This window comes from Gymnoscopelus braueri (genome assembly GCF_963280865.1).
Source record: "Gymnoscopelus braueri genome assembly, chromosome: 20".
NCBI classification, from domain to species: domain Eukaryota; kingdom Metazoa; phylum Chordata; class Actinopteri; order Myctophiformes; family Myctophidae; genus Gymnoscopelus; species Gymnoscopelus braueri.
This window is the reverse complement of record NC_137622.1, coordinates 44,149,639-44,166,607: the sequence shown is the minus strand read 5'-3', so window position 1 is coordinate 44,166,607 and position 16,969 is coordinate 44,149,639. Positions and strand designations below refer to the sequence as shown.

At 42.9% G+C, this 16,969-nt stretch overlaps 1 protein-coding gene across 1 annotated transcript in view; it reads left to right on the top strand.

Moving 5' to 3' along the window:
* LOC308076481 (NACHT, LRR and PYD domains-containing protein 3-like) overlaps positions 1-16,969 on the top strand; it is a 48,784-nt gene that overhangs the window by 2,696 nt on the left and 29,119 nt on the right. Inside the window, exons 2-3 of the mRNA XM_080416792.1 lie at positions 8,117-8,452; positions 11,349-11,612. Coding sequence (XP_080272918.1) covers positions 8,203-8,452; positions 11,349-11,612 — 514 coding nt within the window. The 5' untranslated portion in view covers positions 8,117-8,202. The remainder of the gene's footprint in view (positions 1-8,116; positions 8,453-11,348; positions 11,613-16,969) is intronic.

Sequence of the window (16,969 nt, the reverse complement as noted above, 5' to 3'; positions counted from 1 at the left end):
AATCACATAGGCCTAGCCCTAAATATATAATAATGGACTCCTGTGCCATATTGTCTACTCTATTCCAGGGCGCTACACATTTTTAAACAAGCCACTTATCAAATAAATAAATAAAATATTATTTGGGGGAGAAAGCTGATCCACAAGCTCACAACACATCACAGCATGTTGTGAGCTTGTAGATCAGTAACTTTTTAGCCTATTTAATGACATGCCCAAAATTGGGATGTCAGGGTTAAAGTGGTAGCTATACTTTCGAAAACCTGGAGACTGGGAAGTTATCCACTGTATTCTGGCAGGTGGCATTCCTGAGACAGGCATTAAATGTGGCATCATGGTCCAAGTATATTCCATGTCTGGGATTTCAATAATTGGGTCTTATCAGTACAGACAGTGCTTTCATCTTACATTGCAGGAGCAAAAGGGCCATACTTGAGAGGACAGGAAGAGATCAAGTTCTACCAGCTAAACTAGTTTTATGTGTGTCAACTTTAAGAGTTGTGGTTTCCATTAAGGTGAACAGGTACTAGCTATGTTGATGAGAAAGTCTAAGGTATGCCGAACAGATAATTATGTACAGTACACGATGAGTGATTCATGAAGGGCATGGCAGGACTTAAAGGAATGCAGTGTCACAATAGTTTGATGCAAAGGTGCCTAACTTTGATCAGAGGTGAGTGGGAGGTCTGATGGTGAGGCTGTGGATCAAGGGTTTCCATGGATTATGATTGAGTGTTACTATGGTTATTATTAGCATTATTGGACACTTTGAAACGCTTTCTCTCAACTGACATAAATCAACTTTACTTTACTCCAGTTCTGCCCTCCTTTGCCTCGGTGCTCCTTCTCAACAGATGACATGCCTTCTCTTTTTGCTCTTTTCCTGCACCATGTTTCACTGTGGTCACTCACATTACCGTTAATTGTTTCATTGTCTGACACACCTCACACACTCCATTAATCCATTGTCTTAAAAAATATAAATACTAGTATCCCACAAAGGATTGAACGGATGTTTTGACATTTTCAGGTAATCTTGTTGTCTTGTTGTTCTCATATGATCAATCATGTACAGATAAAACATACAATACCACAAATCTCCTGCATATACATTAATGAGAATGTCATCCTGACACTTTATGAGTCACCAAAATTATTCAAACACATTCTTTTAAGATTCATTTGTGTATTTTAGAATATGTTTTTACATTATAATGAAACATATGTAGACTATATATATTTTTCTTTAAAAACAAAAAGGAAAAAAAGAGTGCCACGGACATAGACAAGTCTTGCCACGGACATGTTTGTCTATGTACGGACATGTTGATGACCCCTGGTTCAGAAGGAGATATTTGCTACCAAGGCAAAGGAGGGCAGAACTGGACAAGTAAAGCTGGTTGTCGTTAGTTGAGAGACAGTGTTTCAAAGTGTCCAATAATAACAATTATAACAACTATAATAACTATAATAACACTCCACAATCATAATCCATGGTAACCCTCCATCCACAGCCTCGGACCTCCTCCAACCTAAAAGTTAGCTCACCTCAGATCAAAGTCAGGTGCCTCCGCATTAAACTATTGTGACACTGCATTCAATTAGAATCCTGTCATGCCCTTCACTAATCACTCATCATGTGCATATTTTTTTTGTCTCAAGTTTCCTTGTTGCAGTGTTCCATTGGCATTTTATCCTTGACGTTTCCGTGAGAAGCATTTACCATGTAATTATTATGTCTAATAAATCAAAAACAAATCAAGTGTAGCTTGTAGGGTGTGTCTTACATGTGCATGCCTTGGACTTTCTCATCAACAGAGAATACCTGATCACCTTAATGGAATGCACTACCGTACCCTGCCAAAGCAAATGGTTTAGCTGGTAGAACTTGATCTCTTTCTGTCCTCAAGTAAGACTGTCTTTTGAAAAGCCAGCAATCTCTATATTAGCCATATGATGTATAATACGCACCCACTCACCTTTGCAGCTAAGTGGCCCTTTTGAGGTTGAAGCACTGTCTGTACTGATGAGACTCAACTATTATAATCCAAAATAATTAGGATTTAATTTGTTGGTCGTTCAGTAGTTAAAGCAGACATACTGTACTATTGTTTTAAAATGTGCAGCACATTGGAATAGACCCTATGACACATTAGGAGTCCATTAGTATACATTTAGGGCTAGGCCACTGTGTTTTTGGTGCAATGATTATTTTCATGTCCGTGGCAAAAATGAAATATTAATGTCCATCACAACCTGCCATGGTGATGACCCCTGCTCCCACCTCATTATCCTTGCAGCTGCAAACAACTTGATTTGATACAGGCAGCAAGCATGTTAAGTTCACTCCCCCATCAATCAATTGTTGCTTTAAGTTTTACACTTCACGTTCTGTGCCGATTAGCTAGCTTTTGTTAGCTTAGTTTGTACAGAGTCAGGTTCATTGTTTCACCCTATTTCCAATCTATGTGATAATTAAGTAAACTGGCTCCTGGCTGTAGCTAGAGAATTATTTCTCCCTGGTCTGCTACTGTTGAAGCATGCATGTTACTGCATGCTGCATTAGTTTCTCACCTCAAATGTTTTGCAGGTACATATTTTAGTACATTTTGATCTTCACCTGCCTTATCCGTTTTATTTGATCATTAGTATTGAAGAATGAAAACGGGAATGATGGCCAATAGGCTACATAGAGAAATCTTAATTATTTAAATTTGTACATGGTAATGAGAACGTAATGCTTATTTTACTGAAATTTGCACTGATGAAAGTCCCACATGGACTGAAGCTGTCAAATGAAATTGTAGTTACTTTGCCCTCATCTTAAAGTTAACGTGTTAGGCTGTTTGTGGTATGATTCAGGGATAACGGGATAGCTGGGCACTAGGGACATCTGGGCACCTCGATGTAAAATTGGCTATTCTGTCCAACATGTTAAACAAATAAAATATTTGGAAAATGTTTTGAAGTAAAGTGTACATGATTAGAATATGCTTAAATATTCGGCAATTAAGGTCTAACATTTCTACAATTGCTACAAATTGCTAGAAAACAGATCCAGTCATTTTGGGGCATAAACAAGAAGTTGAAGGATAATCTGATAATGATGTACCATGCATGTTCACATCATGTATACTTTACATTACTTTCAAATATATAAACTTTTAAAATGTTGGTCAAAATAACATGGCCCATGTCATTACTGCCATTACCCTCAATGAGGCAGAGGAGAGGGTACTGGCAGTAATGACATGGGCCATGTTATTGTGGAACATCTTGCTCCATTAGCATAAGACATCCAACATACTACATTTCTGGTGTGAAATGGCACGAGGGACTAGCCTGGTAAACCCTCCCTCCGGAAATCTCAATTCCATTTGATTTCAGGAGTGAGTCTGGCCTGATCCGCCTGTCTGCAATATTGGCTGTGCTGGAGTTGGGCGGGAGAAAAATGAAAAAGATGGCTGCCGTTCGTGTTTTGGGCTCACTCGAACTCGCCACCTGATTGGCCAACGTAAGCTGTCAATCACAGAACAATGAGCGACGACGCTGATAGGCCCGGCCGTTTGGCATACAGAGCCAATATTGCAGAAAGGCGGATCATGCCAGACTCACTCCTGAAATGAAATGGAATTGAGATTTCCGGAGGGAGGGTTTACCAGGCTAACGAGGACACCCACAAAAACACCACCCCAAAAATCGGTGTGCGCATATCTGACCTTTCGTGGACATTTTGAGCAACTGCCCCTTCAGCAGTCTCTGCACGGCCCTGTTCCACATTGATTAGAACATTACAGTAGCCAGTCTTGTGCACAGTGTAGTGTCTGTAGTGGTGACAGAATGGATAGTGTTCTCAACTTACATGTGGTAAACCCATTGAATCCTGCCTGGTCAGATTGAAGAAAGTTGAGTATTTGGTAACCAGTAGTTTACAACTTTTTGTCACTCTGCCCTTTTAATTATTAACTACAGTGACTACACTGTTGCCTAACATAAAACAAATTAGGCTATCAATTATGGCCAGATTATTCTGGTTTTATTTGTGGAGCTAGGCTGGCATCTATACACAACTGTCCATATGATTATGAATATCCAGTTATAAATTGGTCATTGTAACCTACCTGGTGTATGTAATTCTATGAGCAACAAAAACACACTTAAAAGAGGATATGTCTGTGTTGGAAAATAGGATAATGCATCTCTCCAATATGCCTAACGCCTGTTGAAGTTTTGCTTAATTGTTCAACCACCATCGTTAAGACGCTGAATAGATTTGACTGGGTCGTTCACACTGGCTGTGCATTGATGGCTTGTTAACGACCGTCATTGATTCTAAACAGACCAAGGTGTACTTGATTTGAATTCTTTGTATCCTTTGAAATAGAGAGGGGTCATTGACCACTTTTCTGCTGTACTAAAAAGGTATATAAAAAACGGACTACTTTATCAATTCAAAATTGCATGACCCTCCCTTGGATTCAAAGTAAAAATTGCTGACCCTCCCTTGGACTAAAATTAGAAAGGCATGACCCTCCCCTATTTTCCTCCAGGGACCCCCTTCTGTACATTTCGACTGGTCCCTTAGAGGTGGAGATAATTGGGCACTAGGAAGAGTGGGCATTAGGGACATGTGGGCACTTAGGGGTGGAGATAACTGGGCACCAGGAAGACTGGGCACCAGGAAAGGAGGGCACTGGGAAGACTGGGCACCTGAATTAGGATTTGTGTCCACAAGTGTTTTTTTAACATAGCTTTACATAGCATGCTGCTTTGTTGTTGGTGATATTTAACCGAATGTTCTTTAAACCCCCAACATCAGAATCAGAATCAGAATCAGAATCAGTTTTATTGTCACATCACAGGTTTACAAGGTAAAGAAGTGGGTGAAATTCGTTTTTGTACATCGTTCCCATCGCAACGTTAATTTCCATAGAAAGAAGAGGGGGGAGAAGAAGAGGGGTGGGGGGCAAGTGGGAAGGAGATCAAAACAAGAGAGCAACAGAAGGCCAGACAAGTTATCTACATATTTACAAAGTACCTGAGATAATAAAAAACTAAGGTGCCTGAGCATAGCAGCAATGTATGTATACTGTGCATGTTATACTTATACTGTGCATGATATACATATGGACGTTAAGGTGCTTAGAGAAAAAAAAGCACAATAAAAAAGACAAAAAAGTCAGTGCGTTATACATGGGATTAAGGTGCAAAAGCTCAGTGCGTGTCCACCTAGGGTGGACTGACCCTAGTATAATCCGCAAGTAGCTCCATGAGGGAGTGCAGCAAAAAAGTCATTTGTACCTGGTGTAGTCCACAGGTGTGTCCGAGGGGGAGCTAAGTCCAAGTCATTGTCCCTGGTATAATCCACAGGTGTGTTCAGGAAGAGCCAGAAAGGTTTTGCACCGCCTGCTGTCAGGCTGCTGAGCAAGGCTTATGCCTCATTCAGCATCCTGACAGCAGCCGGATTAAAACTACACCAGTACCTGGTGGTGGAACTCTTGATACTGCGTAGAGCCCCTTGCCCGGTCGCGGTCGTTGTAGGGGTTTGAACAGTCTGTGACTTGGGTGGTGCTTGTCCTTGATGATGCGCTTGGCTTTGACCACGCACCGCTTTTTGTACAGTTCCTGGAGCGCTGGGAGCTCGATTCCCATTATCCGCTCTGCCGATCGCACTACTCGCTGTAGGCTGATCTTTTCTCGGGCAGTGCAGTTCCCGTACCAGGCCGTGACACAGCCTGTTAGGATGCCTTCAACCGAACTGTTGTAATACAGCCTGAGGATGCGACGTCCTACTCCGAGCTTCTTCAGGCGGCGGAGCCAGTACAGTCGCTGCTGAGCCTTTTTCCTCACGTGTGTGGTGTGCGTCTCCCATTTGAGGTCCTCCTCGATGTGTACTCCGAGGAACTTGAACTCGCTGACCCTTTCCACTGCAGCACCGTCGATGAGGATGGGCGCATGGTCTCTCCGCGGCCTCCTGAAGTCCACGATCAGTTCTTTGGTCTTGTCGACGTTAAGAGAGAGGTTGTTCTCCCTGCACCAGCGTGCCAGTGAGTTGATCTCCTCTCTATAGTCAGACTCGTCGTTGTTGACGATTCGGCCTATCACTGTCGTGTCGTCCGCGTACTTTATGATGGTGTTGGAGACATGTGTGGCTGTGCAGTCATACGTGTACAGGGAGTAGAGGAGAGGGCTCAGCACGCATCCCTGGGGTGCTCCGGTGTTGAGGGTCAGGGGGTCGGATGTGATGCTGCCCATTCTCACCACCTGATGTCGGTTGGACAAGAAGTCCTGTATCCAGTCGCACATGCTTGGGTGTAGCCCTAGGTCTCTGAGCTTTTTGTCAAGTATTGCTGGGACAATGGTGTTGAATGCTGAGCTGTAGTCCACGAACAGCATACGTACATATTTGTCCTTCAGCAGCTTGTTGTCCATGTGCGAGAGGACGGTGTGGAGAGCCATGGCAATAGCGTCGTCGGTGGATCTGTTTTTGCGGTATGCATACTGCCACGGATCCAGCGAGGCAGGTAGCGTGGAGCTGATGTATTCCCTCACCAGTTTCTCGAAGCACTTGCTGACGATCGGGGTGAGAGCGACAGGTCTCCAGTCGTTCAGGCATGTCACTTTGGCCTTTTTGGGAATGGGCACAATGGTTGACATTTTGAACCCTGCAGGGACCACAGCCTGGGAGAGGGAGAGGTTAAAGATGTCAGCGAAGACACCCGCCAGCTGGTCTGCACATGCCTTAAGGACCCGGCCTGGAATCCCATCAGGTCCGGCTGCCTTGTGGATGTTGACCCGTGCGAAGGCTGTACGCACTTCTCTCTCCGAGATGGTTAGAGGGTTCTCCTCTGCTGGTGCTGCTGATGGCCCCGCTTGGCTGCCGCGGTTGGGGCTGATCTCAAACCGGCCATTACATTACAACAATGAGGTCAAAAGTACAATATAAGAGTTTATTTGCCAAAATAACTGAGGTCAAAAGAGAGATAAGCAGGTTTACGTTATGTATAGATGTCTAAAAAACTGAATCAAGCTACAAGCAAGTCTATCACCAACTCTCATCCATGACAAATCATTATGCATTATTTCAATACCAGTCCTAAATGAGCAATGCAGAGCTAGTCTCACAGTTTAGATGCATTGGGTGATCTTATCTACTGTGGCTTACAAGAACAGAGTAAACAACATAAACTCTTTTGAAATAAGTAGGCAGGCGGTGAGGTAGTTCTAAGAAAACAATTAAGTGCTACAAAGTAGGATAGCAGGTAACATTAAACCTTCAATCTGTCTAAACCAGTCTTCTCAAAATATTTTGGGGGTCACCAGATGATTAACTCAATGTGCAACATTGTTTTCTCACTTTAAACAGTAAACAGTAAACAAACCAACATACGTGTATATACAGGGTATCTGCACATTTATAAAGTGACAATTTAATTACTTTCAAAGACCTTTGTAATACCGCTAACATTTTTTTTAAAAGAACGAAAATAAGACCATTACTGCGTCAAAAGTAATCAACAAACTATACTATAATAAAATTGGCCAAATTGTGAAATATTACCTAAGGAAAAAGGCAAACATTTTGAAAATAGCTGATCTACATGCCACAAGGCGTTGTGGTCTTGTAGATCTGCTATTTTCAAAATTTGCATTTGTGGAACAGAGTCAAACTAAACATAATGCCTCAACGCCTACAATTACAAGTGCTTGTCAGGGTTCAAATATGATCATGTTGGGGGGTCCCCAGTTCAAATATGATTATTTATGGGGGTCCCCAGTTCAAATATGATCATGTTGGGGGGTCCCCAGTTCAAATATGATTATTTATGGGGGTCCCCAGTTCAAATATGATCATGTTGGGGGGTCCCCAGTTCAAATATGATTATTTATGGGGGTCCCCAGTTCAAATATGATCATGTTGGGGGGTCCCCAGTTCAAATATGATTATTTTGAGGTCGCGGCCTGAAAAGGTTGAGCATCACTGGTCTGATCAACATACTAAGATAGTATTGATGACATGTTAACAGCATACATACATCTATCTAAATCTAAATAAAGATGAATATTTTAAGATCATTATCACCACTAAAGCAGTTTTATTTTGTTTTGTTTTAAGGTCAACAGGTCATCGGGTCTCAGCCTGTTCTGGCCATAGAGGGAGATGATGTGATCCTTCCATGTCACATTAAACCATCTCTCAACATGGAGAAGAAGACGATGGAGTGGACCAGACCTGACCTGAAGCCAGAGTTTGTGTTTCTCCTCCAAGGAGGACGTCACATCACTGACGTTGTGAACCCCTCGTACCAACGGAGGACGTCCCTGTTTGCTCAGGAGCTGCAGCATGGTAACATCTCACTGAAGCTGACCAGGGTGAAGCTCTCAGATGAGGGGACCTACACGTGTTTTGTTCCAACCCTGAGGAGCAGCAGTTTGATCCAGCTCCTTGTTGGTAAGATGTAATGGTCAAAACCATTGTTGGGCTCATTACAAATTATTGCCAGACCCAGAGGGTCGGCCTACATGAGGCTTTGTCCCTATTTCGTCCATATATGGGGATAAATGTCGGTCCATCTTTTGTCCCCCTTTCGTCCATACATGGGCATAGACACAGGCTGACACGTCATGTGAAGTCCGGCTTAAGGCCCGTTCATAGTCCCTAGATGGGTCTAAAACGTGCGTCAGGGGGTGAGGGATTCCGTCCGTTCTTTACAGACGCATGCATAGTCGCTGACGTTAAATCCGTAGGAATTATAACGTTGGGCGTCGTACACCTATTAATCCACTAGATGGCAGCTGCGAGGTTTTAAATGTTGTGAAAAGTGTTGCCATGTCCGCTTATTATAAGCGACTTTGGGCTTATTTTTCTGTAAAGTTACTTGTAAACAAACATTGGTGGTTGCGGTTTTATTTGGGCTTGTTTCTAAAGTGTAGTTGCTTATTTGGGCCAATTATTATTTAAACCAGTGATTCTCAAATAGATATTGTAGATCTGCTATTTTCATGTGATGTGGCCTAGTCGATTATTTTGGGCTTGTTTTCATAGACCTGGTTGCTTATTTCTCTCACAAAACCTGGCAACAGCGCTAAAATGGACGCCAAAACAACGCAATAAAAGACACAAACTAGACAAAAACAATGGTTGTCTACAAAACGTGAGTTTCGACCCATACTGCACTGTGCTATATTATTTGTGTGTGTGTGTGTTTAGGGAATGGCTGGCTGGGTTCATTTTGTCACAGTAATTAAGTACATTTACTCAAGTACTTCCACCACCAACGTGGGTCTTTTTGTGGAGAAAGAGTGCCCAAGGAAAACTTTTTTTCCCTGATATACTGCCAACGGTTTCCACTGGTACTACAGGCAACGTACAAACGAACGTACGTCGGCCTGACGGTGAATGTTGACTGCACGGACGGAAATCCTGGAGCCGTAAGTGACGGAGGGGGAGACAAAAACGACAACGCAAGGAGCGCTGGCGCTGGTTACGTATCCTTACGTCCGACTATGAATGATACTTTAGCCGTGACGTAGTGCTCTGATCTTATAAAGTACTTATTCTGGGTCTGGCAGAACCAGGTCTCCTGGTCTTGTATAAATAAGATAAGATTATATATATATGTGTGTGTGTGTGTGTGTGTGTGTGTGTGTGTGTGTGTGTGTGTGTGTGTGTGTGTGTGTGTGTGTATTCACACCGTGCGTGGCACCGGGCGAGCGCGTGGGTGGCCCCGGACGAAAAAACGGCTTAGGACGGGAGAGTGACAGACCGGGCCCGACAATCACCGCCGTGGACGCGTTTCGCCCTGGCGGCTGGGCTCCGTTTTGTTTCCTTTGTGGGGCAGACCTCAAAGGGACCCGGTCGCGGCCCGGCCTCCGGCGGTGTAAAAAAAGGCGCTCCCTGTTCTGTTTTTCTCACTTGTGCTGGTTTCTCACATGTACTGTAACATATACGTATATATATATATTGAAATAGAATAAATTATATATATCCTATATTAAAATTGGCTTAAGGGAGGACCGGCCAGCGGGCGGGCAGACAGACCTAGATGAAATAGCCATTAAAACACTGTTACTGCAGATGGTGGTGCCCACCAGAAATAGCAGATCTATAAGCTCATAGAGCGTGGCACCAGCAAGCCGCTGTGAGCTTGGACATGTTATATTGTTGTCATGAAATGAAGTATGAATCAGGTTTATCAGCTCAGAGCAGACGTGACTCAGACCATGCCTGCTTGCATTGTGAGCTTGTAGATCTGCCATTTGTGACGAACGTTCCCCCCAGAATAGGGATGCTGGGGTTCACATGGTTAAGGGGGGGGGGGGGGTCCAAAACACGCACTAATCGCTACACATTATCTCTGAAGTCATGTGATCAAGATGTATCAGTCAGATCGTTCAGATTCTATAACAAGTGGCTTTGAACTTTGAATTACTTCAAAGCTTGTGGACCCTGGATAGACAACCCTGTTATAAATTAAAATAAGCCAATACTATAAAAGTGATGATCAATTTGATATCAAACTAGACAATAGTGTGGAGTTAGTATGGTTGAATACAGTGTATAATGTCAGTACACAGTAAACACTAAATATTATAGTTAAATACTCTGTAATGTAATGAACATAATGTACACAGTAAACACTAAATATTATAGTTAAATGCTCTGTAATGTAATGAACATAATGTACACAGTAAACACTAAATATTATAGTTAAATACTCTGTAATGTAATGAACATAATGTACACAGTAAACACTAAATATTATAGTTAAATACTCTGTAATGTAATGAACATAATGTACACAGTAAACACTAAATATTATAGTTAAATACTCTGTAATGTAATGAACATAATGTCAGTACACAGTTAACACTAAAGACTAAACAGTAATACATTTGTAACACTATATTTGACACATATCTCAAAATGATAGATTTAAATAAAAAATCTGGTAAATGTTAAGAGACCCCTCCCCAACTATACACAGCTAAGACAAAGTGTAAAGTTTAAAAACACACAAAGGCATCAATAAGTCCATCTAGTTAAATGCCTTGTTAAAAATAAAGGTTTTTAGTCTCCTTTAAAAAGCATCAACAGACTGTGGTGCTCTCAGATGGTCAGAGAGGGCGCTGTTCCACAGCCCAGGAGCAGCTGAGCTGAAGGCTCCCATGGTGCAGAGCTTAACCATAAACAGTGTTTATGGTTAAATGTAGTGTATACTGTTAGTACAAAGAGCACAGTGTGCAGTATCTAATTCAGTCCATACTGTCAGTAGACAATAACAGAGAACAGTGTGTAGTGCCAGCAGTCACAGAATACACTTAATCATGTTCATGTGTTTTTACAGGGTCAGTGTCTCAGCCAGTGATCTCTTCAGACGGTGGTGTATCTTTGTCATGTGACTCTGGGTGCTGGTATCCACAACCTGAGATGTCTTGGCTGGACGGTGATGGAACCCTCCTCCCTGCTGGACCCTCAGTGACAGAGAAACCTTCTCTTCACTGTTATGATGTCCAGAGGAATGTGACAGTGAGGACAGCAGGTCATGTGACCTGTAGAGTTCACCTGCCACACTTCAACCACACTGTTGACACACACCGTGTCATCTCAGGTAATGAATGTTTAATCTCTGTTTAACACCTTGAAGAACCTCTGTAAACACCTCTGTCAGTATGGAGGCCCAGAGCTGACATATTTAAAAATAAATACATGAATAAATGAAATACTAATGAAATACATGTAGAAATAAAAGTGCTGGTTAATTAGAAAATAAATAAATATGCACAGAAATAGAAAACACTTTTTTAATGTATTTATTTCTGTATTTCTTCACCCATTTATGTATTATTATTATTTTGAACTATTCAGGCATTTAGCAATCAAATGCCCCCCCCCCTGTTCACAGTGTTCAGTTGAAACTGTAAAATATAATGAATATTTAGGTAACTCTGTTTGTTGTGTTGCATGATAAAGTAATAAATGCAAATTTTTAATGTTTATTAAATATAATCAAAATAAAGTCATAAATATAAAGGTTTATTTACATAGAACAGACATCCATCTCTCCTGGGAATTAAGGCCGGTCCATTCTATTCCCTACGGCCAACGTTTAGTTCAGGAAGGTCAGGCTTTACACACTGACAAAAACATCAGAAAGACAATGGCCCCGATTCATAACGAGGGTCGTATATATGGGGTAAATAAAGTTCGTAAAGGCCGGTCGTATTTTGGTAGTCACAAACGGACGTGCAATTCCCAAAGGGGTTCGTATATCACAGAGACGTGCGTATGACCAGGTGTAGGAGCTGATTAATGTCGAAGTCTGCATCCAACAGCATCCAACTTTAACGTCACTTTACGGCACAGTGTTGCCATGTCCGCTTATTATAAGCGAATTTGCGCTTATTTTTCTGTAAAGTTGCTTGTAAATATTGGTATCAGTGGTGTGCGTTTTTTTGGGCTTGTTTCTAAAGTGTAGTTGGTTATTTGGGCTTGCTTCACAATTGTTCAATTGTTTTAACCGGTGGTTCTCAAATATTTGTATGTCATGGACCCCCAAGTTAATATGTAAGCTAATTTATCCCTATAAGCCCCATCTGAAAATGTTTTGTGCCAGCTGGAGGCAGATTTGTGTTGTTAGAATGTTTAAAAAATCTTCCAAATATTCCACATTTTATTACAATATTTGTTTTTTAATATAGCAGATCTACAAGCTCACAAAGGTTTAATTAAAGTGCTTATAATGGCCTAAGTGCCAGTTGCTTCTTTTGGGCTTATTTTCATAGACCTGGTTGCTTATTTCTCTCACAAAATCTGGCAACACCGGAGTTTAACTTCTCGTCCAGACTTACAGCTGTCGGCCCGGCCGCATTGCCTTGACACTGACAGAGAACTTGAACACCATTCTGATCTGTCTGAAAGCGAGTCCCACTATTGCACGATGGATCAGCTGAACGTTATGTGTAATGTTTACAAGGTTTAACCCCGCCAGCAAATAATAGACTAATAACCTGGAAAGGATATAACATTGCTCACGTTTACTAGGTAAAAAGATGATGAAAATAAATCCACTTTGGCTCAGATGGCCCGCTGGCAAACACACTGAGGGACCTATATAATTCAGCTCTAAATGGAACTGATAGCCTAGAAAATAAATAAAAAGCGGTGGAATCTACATCATGTCTATATTATGCATAGGCTACAAGCAATACATCGTTTGACATTTATTTTTTATTTTTTATATATATGTGTTGACAAATGTTGGTCACATATATATTTTATTTGAGGTTTGCCACTGTTGTAATTGATTTTGGCATGAAGAATAAGGGTGCGTTCGAAAATACAGCACTGAGCGCACTGGCCAATACAAACTAATAGGCGAGTGTGCTCCGGTGCGTAATTTTCGAACGCGCCCTAAAGCATTCTAAAGACATACGCACATTTCAGCCCTGGTAAGACAGCCTCGGGGCTGACCTGAGAACGTGCGCACCTGACGCACCAAACACAGACCAAAAAACGTTTATGAATCCGACTGCAGGTGTAGGATTTGTCCTAAATGCCAGTACGTACAAAATATGGTCGTAAATCCCTTTATGAATCGGGGCCAATGACGTCCATACTTCCCTCTTGTTTGGGAAATGGTAGAAAAGGTTAGCCCCCCCCCCCCCCTCCTTCTTGTGAATATTGCAGCAGTGTTGCCAAGTCTGCTTGTTGGCTATTTTCAAAAAGCCCATGTTTATAGATTATAAGTGGCTGATCTTGATGCTATATTAACTCACCTACACATTGTACAAGACAAGACAAGACAGCTACTGTGTGTGTGATGTGGTCTGAGCTGGTCGCTTCTTTTGGGCTTGTTTCTGTAGACCTGGTTGCTTGTTTCTCTCGCAAAATCTGGCAACACTGGTGAATGGCAAGGCAGAGTGTGCAGGTTGCAGATAGAGAGACAGGACATGTAGCACCAGGAAGAGTGAAACTACATTTTAAAATGTGGTTTTAAACATGTTTAATGTCAGCGGTGCTCAGTGCCGATTAACACACGTCAGTGGGACCCTAATGCAGTTATGAGTATCATTGAAATCTCTCTGCAACTCTTTAGACAGTTTAGAGTCAGCTCCTGTGAGCGGTCATAATAAACCTCCTGTAAATGCTGACCATGGATTTGCTGGAGAACGTTTTCTATTCAGTGCTCAGATCAGGTCTAGAGTCCTATTCTAGTTTAGTTCTCATTTGTCTCTGATCTGTCAATCTGGCTAAATGTCTGAATGTCATTGGCTGTGGGAAGGTGGGCGTGTCTACTAGTGACTACAGCCTCTGGTCTGAGAAGTGTGAGCAGAGAAAACATAAAGTTTGGTATGTGGTTAATTGGTCTAATCATCTTAACACACACTTTACATCAGATTATTATAAGTATTACTGTGTCTCATCTCAGTAAAATAATTATACAAATAATGATACAATTGATTACATTGTAAACAGTGTGTAACAGTGAGTTTTCTGATGACTGTAAAGGCACGTAGAGGTGAATAAAATAAACCATATGAGCAGCATTGTTTAACATTATTATATTGATATGAAGCTCAGCTGAACCTCTTACTTAACTCTTACCCTGCCAGAGTTTTTTCAGAACAGTCTGTAGCCTCTGCCAGGGTTTTGACCGATTTTGGTACCTTTTCTATTTTTCTCAAGTATGATTGATCCCCAGAAAATTTCTAATCACAGATGAGATTCAGGTGTGGTTTCACAAATGTCAACGAGGTCAATTTGACCTTGTTGTCATGTGTTGTTTGATGTTTGAAAATAGCTCAAAACCAGTAGTTTCAAACCAAAAAACATTGTGAATTGTTTGTCCGTTTCAATTTTAACATTGAAGTGGATGGAGCAGCAAATCTTTGGAAATTGTTATCTCCTTATTCGTTTGGAATATCGAAAAGGTGTCAATACTAAATAATTAGAGAATCTTTTTAGAATTTTTTTATTTATTTTTTTCAGGACGTTTTTAAACGTCTTTGGCAGGCAACAGCTAATTTCTCAAAGACGTTTATAAACGTCTTTGGCAGTTATAGAGTTAAAGGGATACGCGATTACACACCACATATTTTGGATTTTGTCGCATTCCTGAGCCAATAATTTGATGACAGGCGGTGTCTCCTGTAGGAGACTCAAAGTGTCAACTTTGAGTCTCCTACAGGAGACATTAGCATCTTTCCACCGGTCATCAAATTATTGGCTTAGGAATGTGACAAAAACAAAAACATCTCCATGAATTCAAGGCATGTAATTGATTTAAAATAAGTCTGAACTATCCCTTTAAGCCCCACTGTATATATTATGGATGTAACTGGTGAAAGCTCACAACACATCACATTGACAACACATTCAAATATAACCTGATGAAATGAGCAGATCTACAAGCTCACGATCTGCAAATGTCATTAGGCTGTTGTTGAAAAATGGCATGAACACCGAAATAGGTTAAAGTGTCTGTCTGTCTGTCTGTCTGTCTGTCTGTCTGTCTGTCTGTCTGTCTGTCTGTCTGTCTGTAGGCTACCCCGTATGGGGACAGTTCTCCATTCCGAAACACCCCCATTCCGAAACACCCCCATTCCGAAACACCACCATTCCGAAACACCACCATTCCGAAATGTATTTTTCGGAACGGTGGGGTTTCGGAATGGTGGGTCCTCACCATTCCGAAACACCACCGTTCCGAAAAATAAACTCTCAGCCACCTCCACCCACCCACCTCCACCCACCCCACCCACCTCCACCCACCTCCACCCACCTCCATCCACCTCCACCCACATTCACCACTTTCCCAACCTCCACGCACCCCCACCCAGCTCTACCCACTTTCACCCACCTCCACCCACCTCCACCCACCTCCACCCACATTCACCACTTTCCCAACCTCCACCCCCACCCACCTCTACCCACTTTCACCCACCTCCATCCACCTCCACCCACATTCACCACTTTCCCAACCTCCACGCACCCCCACCCAGCTCTACCCACTTTCACCCACCTCCACCCACCTCCACCCACCTCCACCCACATTCACCACTTTCCCAACCTCCACCCACCCCCACCCAACTTTACCCACTTTCACCCACCTCCACCCACCTCCACCCACATTCACCACTTTCCCAACCTCCACCCACCCCCATCCACCTTTACCCACTTTCACCCACCTCCACCCACCTCCACCCACATTCACCACTTTCCCAACCTCCAGCCACCCCCACCCAACTTTACCCACTTTCACCCACCTCCACCCACCTCCACCCACATTCACCACTTTCCCAACCTCCACCCACCCCCACCCAACTTTACCCACTTTCACCCACCTCCACCTCCACCCACCTCCACCCACATTCACCACTTTCCCAACCTCCAGCCACCCCCACCCAACTTTACCCACTTTCACCCACCTCCACCCACTTATACCCCCCACCCACCTCTACCCACTTTCACCCACCTCCACCCACATTCACCACCTTCCCAACCTCCACCCACCCCCATCCACCTCTACCCACTTTCACCCACCTCCATCCACCTCCACCCACATTCACCACTTTCCCAACCTCCACGCACCCCCACCCAGCTCTACCCACTTTCACCCACCTCCACCCACCTCCACCCACATTCACCACTTTCCCAACCTCCACCCACCTCCACCCACCTCCACCCACCTCCACCCACATTCACCACTTTCCCAACCTCCACCCACCTCCACCCACTTTTACCCCCCACCCACCTCTACCCACTTTCACCCACCTCCACCCACCTCCACCCACATTCACCACTTTCCCAACCTCCACCCACCCCCACCCAACTTTACCCACTTTCACATGGAATTCTGGGTAACGCATTAATAAACAAACGGCCTGCAGTGACGGTAATGACCAGCAGAGGCTGCTAAAAGTCGTTATTTTGAAATTTGCACAGTAAGACTTTAAGGGTCAAACG